Below are 8,468 nucleotides of genomic sequence, written 5' to 3' on the forward strand. Positions count from 1 at the left end.
GGGGGAAGCACACTTCTAATTGCCCAATGAGTGCTGGAAACATCACCTATGATGATCGTGGAACTAAATTTGATTGACAGCCAGGTGCCTTCATTTTAAACCCGAATTCTCCAAGAGGGCATTCAGGGTTAAAATACCCTGATTGGTAGTCAGCACTTGCTTCCGGAGGGATTCGGGGAGGGAGAAACCAAACTTTCCCAGTTCCTTCCAGCGCAAAAGTGCCATTGAGAATGGGGCCTGTCTCATGAGAACTATGCCATCCCTTTCTCTTCCAGATTTCATGAACCACACAGAATCCATAATATGTCATGAGGAAAATCAATAGAAGAGCTTAAACAAACGTCCACTGCATTTTTTGGTCCCCTTATATCATTGTCGTGTTTGAAACAACTTTTCAAAGGTAACTTCATGATAAGCTTGTCTATGCGGGGGGGGGGGGGGGGATGCTGAATTCACCCGAAACTGGTGTTGTCAGACCTCATGACATAGGGTTACTTCCAGGGAGATACTGTGGTTTTTAGTCCTTAATTTGATTTTCCTCCAAACTAAGCAAAGTTAGGGGAAAGCCTAGTGTTTCCTAGAAACCTTGGAGTGGCCTCAGGTTTTTTTGGTGTCTGGACAGCTGGATTGGGTCCAATTTGGCCCAATCCATTGTCCATATGCCAAGAGGTGTTTCATCCCTCTTCCTTGTGCTGAGCTTGTGCTTGTGCTGAGCAGCATAGGGAAAGGGATTAGCCTATTTTTGGAGCCACTTGTACATCGTGGGCATGAACTCCATGTAAAGCCTGCCCAGCGTGCTGCCACTGCTGCAGAAGATACAAATGGGCAACCAGATATGTGATCAACATGGAGTCCAGGTACACATTTCTGTCCTCAGCAGAAGTGATGGTGTGAGGCAGGCTCTTGCAGGGGGCTGCTTGGATGGTGAGGCTGCATCAGTAGTGGCTGCATTGAGAGAGATGGACCAGTGGGGCTGATGTGATGTTGGCTGGCTCACTTGCACAACAATAAGATGTCGCACTGGATTCGGCCTTGTGCATATGGTCACCATATGCACAAGGTTGGCCTGGGGCCAGTCCAGGGCATAATGCTCTGGACTGTTTCCACATTAAGTGGCCAGTGTAAACACACCCTCAGTCCTCATTTTAAAAACACAGAAATAACTCATCTGCAATGTTATCTATAATGTATTACTTTCAAAGTTTTGGTCTTAGATGGCATTGATCTATGGAAATATACCTTTATTTTTTCTATATTTATCTGAAAGGGCTAGAGATGTAGAGAAGGAATCCAAAAGCCTGAAAAGTTAACTTTGTTTCAGATCCTAACAACTCTAGTCAAGAGTGAAAGATGAGCAGTACCACAAATATCTACTATAGTTCTGATTTTATACTGCATTGATTCATTTCAACCCTGTCTGCTTTAATAATTAGCTGTCTTTGCTGTATGCATGTGATCACATTTTAAAAATGTCACTGACTTTGCAGTCCTTGTTCCATAGAGAATGAGGAATATTGATTGTTAGAGACATCTGTCCTTAATCTACCCTGTCCTGATTCTCCTAAGATGACAAGGATTTTAGTCAACAGTGCTCATGATTGTTCCTTCCCTGCCTCACAGAGAAAGGGCCATGCTGAAATAAAACAGACATTTAATTTTGTAAAATTGTTAAAATTATCTCTGCATTCAATTTTTGCCCACAATAATTTGGGGAAGTATGCTTGTCTTCCCAAGCTGCACTGTGGCCAAACCACCATATCCCATAGATTTAGCAACATGCCTGCTATTAAAAATTCAAACCAGTTCTGAATGCCATTTGTTGGACATGGATGCCACATTCATCTTGAGACGATTGTGAGACCACACAGAAAGGAGGAAGACAAGAAAGACCATCAGTGGTGTGGAAAAATAAGTCCCAAGAAGGTATGTTGAAGAGCTGGGTACATTTAGCCCAGGGAAGAAAGATTGAGTGGAAATGTGAAAGTAGTCAAATCAACAATGTGTAAGCTATCCTGGGAGCCTTTTTGGCTAAAGAGCAAGATAAAATACTCTAAATAAATGGTCTAGATCTGCCAGGTCTCATATCTTCAGATTTCAGGGCCAAAAACCAGGACTTCTTCCTCAGACCCTTTCCCATTCCCCATGCACAACAAACATATAGACACCCTTATGATGAACTAGTGAGCCTTGGCTCCAGTAAAGGATAAAAAGAAAGTGGTTACCCAAGTTTTAAAGCCATCTCACACAAAAAATTCATTATTTCCTCCTTCACCCACCATAAGATTTGTCCCCTTGGCTGGAGACATAGGAAAGCACAGCAATTCTCTGAGACTTCAGCTTGTGTCTTGAGACCTGGCAATCCTTCATAGCACTCATATGCCCGAAGTACTGTCACAGTTTAGTGGACAAAGGCGGGTTCTGTCCCAGAGAGGGTGATAGGATCACCCTCACTAAAGACCTTTAATAAGAGGCAAGGCAGTCACCTGTTGGAGCTTCTTTAGATCTGGATTTTCTCCATCAAGCAGGGGTTAAACTTCATGGCCTGCAAGGCCCCCTCTCACACTGTGATTCAATGAACAGACTCACTTCAAAGACTCAAGCTGAGCAAAGGCAGGACAATTTTTCTTTTCTTTTTAAAATACTGACAAAGATAACTCTTGCTCCTTGCCAAAATTCCCTTGGGAAACCTGTGGATTTAGGGCTAGTCCCAAAATTTCTGCAAGGAACTATTTTCCTTCTCTTCTGCAAACATTTCTACAGAACAAAACATGTCACTTTCTCTGTTCACCCTTGGGAAAATGTTCAGATACAGTCATATTCAGTAATAAATTTTAAACATTTCTAGGAACTTCTTTGAATTTGTGGAACATTTTAATTTCAGCACCAGAATCCCAAAAGGAAATGCCCATGAATTAAATAATTTTCAGCTTGATCTTTCAAGGAACAGCTAAGAACATGAAATCAGGTCTTTTCATGTACTGTACATCTAATACTCATCTAGTTCCCCAGTGAACTACTTAGATGACTTCAATGCAGTGCCCTCCATGAGTTAGGCACAGGCTATCTGAAGTACTACAGCTTGCTGGGCATTGAGATCTTCAGTGGAGGACATTTTCTTGGTACCACACTGCCTTCATAGGGATATCCAGGGAGGCATGTGCTGTTTCCAAGCTCTGGAACTCTCTTCAGATGTTGTCTAAGCAGTCTTACTCCCAGTGGCCCTTCCACTGGTGGACAAAGACATTCTTATTTAGGTAAACCTTTGACAACAGACCTTGCCTTGCACAGAAACAGATTTTAACAGGATATTTGCTGCATTTTCTTTTATTGATGTGATATATAATGTGTTTTAAAATGCTTATACATTTGTTCATTTTAAAATTTTATTAATTCTACTTCATTGTAAGCCAGTTTGAATCTCATTCATGGGAGGCAGATGGGATTGAACTAACTAACCAACCACTGTAATCTTTGAATGCCTAACTAGAGCCATTCTTTCTTGCAGAAGACAAAAGCCAGATCAGATTTTCTATATGTAGATAAAGTGATCTTTGCAAGTGGTTATGTGAACACAACTAAAAATAGTTCACTTGTGTGATGCTATTGCCACATCACATATACCCTCTGATTCCGTTTTCACCAAATCTTCAGCAGCCCAAAGAAATTAAGGCATACTATATACCAAGGCCAGAGAAACTGCTTCCCTCTGATGCTGATGAACTCCTTCTCTTCTTTACAATTGGCCAAGTTGGCTGGAGCTCCTAGGAACTGGAGTCCAACAACATTGGAGGTCAACAAATTCTTCATTTGTGCTGTATCTGAATACTGAGAGCAGTGTAGGTTAGTAACCTAGTGTCATGTCATTATTCCTTACAGACAACAGAGATGTGAAAAAATGCCTCAATTTTGGTTAACTATGTCAACACATCAAGCCTGTGAAGAGTTCTCTAACGCCCATGAGAGAGCTCATCTTCAGTACAAGGCTGAGGTAGGAACCACTTTTTAGGAGATACAAAACAGCTTGTTTGGCACACAGCTCTACTCCCTGACACTTTGTTGCTGGGAGCGTCCAAAGGTCTGGATTTTTGGAGCTCTAAAGTTGTTTCATAGGCTACAGATTCCCCACACTTCTTGTATAAAGAGCCAAACACACACAATACAACCTACTGAAGCTGATTTTGTTCTGATTTTGGTTATTGAAGGGCTGGGGGTACTAAGTACCCTGCTTTGAGCTCAACAAGGGAAGGAGAGCTATAAAAGTAATAACCTGAGAGCCAATATAGTGTTGTGTTTAGACGGTTAGTCCCATGTAGTGTAGAGCAGTGAGCCAATTGGATTTATCTATGAGTTGACTAACCTTTCAACAATAGGCTCCATGGATATACTCTAGTTGGAAATAATCAACAGATTTTCAGCCTAGGAGTTAAGAGACCAAGGTTCAAATCCCCACTGCACCATGAGATTCACTGGGTGATCCAGTGATCCACCATGAAACCTAGTGATCCACTGTTATTCAGTTATTCTGTTTCAGATTGACCTCCAGTTATTCTGTTTCAGATTAAACTCCCTCCCGCGGTGGCTGTTGCGAGGATAAAGTTGGTGGGGGAAAGCTAGCTATGCTTGGAGAAAAATAAATGTAACTTCTAAAGCAATAAGCATTAGATCAAAACTACAATAAATAAGGGCTATTCATTTATGTATTTACAAGACAATCAAAGTAGTGTAAAATGTATGTACTTTTTAAAAGAAAATGAGATCTTTCCAAATGGCTGTTCAATTGTTCCTTCTATGAAATCTGATTTTAAAAGCATATCTAGCAGAGCCAAGGCAGAGACAGACATTCCAGTGCAATATGTTTAAAATTAATCTGACTGAAATGCATAGCTTCATGTGCTTGCCTTGAACTCAGCAAAGGGTGAGTTAAGGTCTCCAGCCAGCAGAGTTGCTGCTTGTGTGAACAAAGCCCTTGTGAACTTCCATGTAAAAATGTCTGAGAGAAAGTGCTGTCAGTGCTCACATATGGGAATTCATCCCAGATCATATGATTTCCATATTTTATAGCTGGAAACAAATAATGTGTATTTCAATCTCTCTCCCCCCGCCCCACAGGAAAGAAAATATAGTTTGGTTCAATTAGCTGGAAATAACAAACAAAACTCTCCGCCACCCCTAAACCCACCCTCATGAACTGGTAGAGGTGGCTGATGCAGTTTAAGGCTCATTTGATGAAATACCTCTTCTGCATCTCTGTTTTTCTGCTGAAAGCAATTCATATTTAACTCTTACCTCGGTTCCACCTAGGGGGCACAGTGGCATGTGCATTGTAATACAACAAGAGCAGCAGCACCATCTTCCAACACATCCTTGGTTTCCACAAGACTGAGGTCTGTCTGCGTCTACAGGGCAGGCCTTTTTTCCCTCAGTTTCTCTGTGTGGCTTGAAGAGCTGGCTATTTTGAAAAAAAACCTTTCCCTCAGGATTGCAAAAACTCTCCAAGCACAGTTCCCCTGACACTGTCAAGTAGCAGCACCTCGCCTTCAACCTAGTCTCTTTGGGATCAAGGAATTTATTCGCACAGACAGCCTCTGTTTTATATCCACATCTGGAATGACTCACAACTGCATGTGAGCTTGCTGGCAAGCTGTGGGGTTATAAATATCATTACTTTTTTTTTTTTTGAAGTACAGTTCCATTCAGTAGTTGGGCCAGTTGGAATTTCCCTGTGTCAACAGACACTAGTAGCAGCATTAAGAGAACACTATTAAATATTTAAGACTGTATGCTTCTATGCACATGATAAAACTACCCCTATGCTCCTCTAGTGACATATGGAATTTCTTGGATGCATAAATGAGGGAATGGAACACGCTGTCTAGGAGAACTTTCCAAAGTTTTACAGTGCTTATTTGTTCCACAGAGAAAATGCTAAAAGGGAGGGAAAAGTCAAGTTGAGATTGGGTAAAAGGTGTGCAGAAATCAGTCTTTGATTGGAAAAGATGGTCTTGTAAAACCACATATAATAGTGGGTAGGGAACATCTATAGAGGAGAGAGTCAGCAATTATTATTATTTTTATTATTATTAGCACGGCCATACTGTTCTTTTCACTGCATGTGGGATATATTTATGTAAGTGCCTCCTGAATTCAATAGAATTTCAAATTAGGCTGCATGGCTCTAACATGCCATTAAAAGGAAGTTATGGTTGGCATATGTTGGTAAATTCTACAGAAAATTAAAACTAGACTTTATTTGGAAATGTGAGTGATAACAGTTGGTCTCTTATACAGAGTAATAAAATTGGTAGACAGGAGCTGAACAATAACCAGTCTTACACCCATTCATCTATAAGGCAAAATCATGTGTGTTTTTTTACACTGTGGCAATAACCATTGGGGATGAGTACTGTGATTTTGGGGTGTAGAAGCCCAAACATCCACTCCCAATTGGGACAGTAGTGGACAAGTGAGGCATTGCCCATAGAGTCAGTTCTGCTCCCATCTTCAATGCTCTTACCTTTTCCATCTAAGGTCAAGTTTCCCTTCTGACGATGGCATCCTGTTGTTGTTGTGTACCTTCAACCTATCAGCCAAGGCAAACCTATCACAGGGTTTTATTAGCAATTTTTATTCAGAGAGGGTTTGCCATTGCCTTCCTCTGAGGCTGGGTTTTGGAAAAGTATGACTTTTCCAAGGTCACCAGTGGGTTTCCATGGCTGAGTGGTGAATTGAAGACTGTAATAAATAGCCTAAAGGAACCAGATCTTGGAAGCTAAACAGGCTCAGCCCTGGTTAATATTTGGATGAGACTACCGATGAATACCAGGTGCTATAGGCAATATTACATAGGATGGAACTGTCAAAACCACTTCTGAGTATTCCTTAATTTGAAAAACTCTATGAAATTCATGGAGTTTCAATACCATTGACCACGGTATCCTTCTGGAACACCAGAGGGAGTTGGGCATCGGAGGCACTGCGCTCCAGTGGTTCCGATTCTACCTCTCGGGCAGATTCCAAATGGTGCAGTTGGGGGATACTTGCTCCACTAAGAGGGAACTAACATCTGGTGTCCCTCAGGGAGCTATTTTGTCCCCCACTTTGTTTAACATTTACATGAAACCGCTGGGAGAGATCATCCGGAGACACAGGGCGCAGTGTTATCAGTATGCCAATGACACCAAAATATGTTTCTCTGTGTCTCCGACTGATGCAGTGACTAAGGATGGTGTCTCTCCTCTGAATGCCTGCCTGGAGTCAGTAATGGGCTGGATGAGGGAAAACAAACTCAGTCTGAATCCAGAGAAAACGGAAGTACTGGTGATAGGTTTCCCAGGCCCAGGGAAATTTATCCACCTCTCCTGGACGGGGTCACACTTCCCCTGAAGGATGAAGTCCGCAGTTTAGGAGTACTTCTGGACTCGTCCCTGCAGTTAACATCTCAAGTAGACGCGACGGTCAGAAGTGCTTGCTATCAACTTCAGTTAATACGCAAACTGCGACCCTACCTGGGCCAAAGGGACCTTGAAACGGTGGTACATGCTCTGGTAACCTCTCACTTAGATTTCTATAATGCGCTCTACATGGGGCTACCCTTGTACCAAGCCCGGAAGCTTCAGTTAGTACAAAACATGGCAGCCAGACTGGTCACCGGCGCATCCAGGTTTGACCATATAACACCTATTCTGAAAAATCTTCAATGGCTGCCCATTCGCTTCCAAGCGCAATACAAGGTGTTGGTTATAACCAATAAAGCCCTACATGGCTTGGGCCCAAGTTACTTGAGGGACCACATCTCCCTATATAATCCGACCCGCACACTCAGAACATCTGGGAAGAATCTGTTGGAAACTCCATCTTCCAAATATGTTTCCACATCCCAGATGGCCTTTTCAGTGGTGGCCCCGTGGATCTGGAATAGTCTTCCCAAGGAGCTCCGTCTTATGTCCCCGCTAGAACCATTTAAAAAGAGGCTTAAAACCTTCCTCTTTTGTCAAGCCTTCCCCCCCGAGGAATGAAGTTGAGTGTTCTTGATGCCATCAATTCTCTGCCTTACCCTGTGAATGATTGTGTTCTGTATAACTGTATTACTGGATTTTATCTATTTTTATGTGTAATAGTTTTAATAGTCTGATCTATGGAAAACTGGTATACAAATACAATTTATTATTACTTTATTATTATCATAAATCAAGAGGCAACATGAAGGCGCTCACACTCACATCCTTGAGTCATAGCCCATCACTCAGACCATTACACCATGCTGGTTCCACTACACCAGGCTGGCTCACTACTTTGCCAGTCCCAATAGCACCAGCTTGGACTGAATGCCAGATTGGTGGTGGACAGAGATGTCTGCAATGTACTTTCTTAGACAAAATAGCATACAGAAAACATTTGGTGGAATAATCAGATTCATTTGCCAGTCCCTTTTATAATTATGTCCTAAACAGAATCTGCTATTGGTTTTG

At 42.0% G+C, this 8,468-nt stretch overlaps 1 protein-coding gene across 1 annotated transcript in view; it reads right to left on the reverse strand.

The window, feature by feature from the left end:
- FAM180A (family with sequence similarity 180 member A) overlaps positions 1-5,577 on the reverse strand; it is a 36,240-nt gene extending 30,663 nt beyond the window's left edge. The window contains exon 1 of the mRNA XM_042466549.1: positions 5,287-5,577. Coding sequence (XP_042322483.1) covers positions 5,287-5,362 — 76 coding nt within the window. The 5' untranslated portion in view covers positions 5,363-5,577. The remainder of the gene's footprint in view (positions 1-5,286) is intronic.
- Between the last annotated feature and the right edge of the window lie 2,891 nt (positions 5,578-8,468).

The sequence above is a fragment of the Sceloporus undulatus genome, chromosome 5 (genome assembly GCF_019175285.1).
Source record: "Sceloporus undulatus isolate JIND9_A2432 ecotype Alabama chromosome 5, SceUnd_v1.1, whole genome shotgun sequence".
Taxonomy (NCBI): Eukaryota; Metazoa; Chordata; class Lepidosauria; order Squamata; family Phrynosomatidae; genus Sceloporus; species Sceloporus undulatus.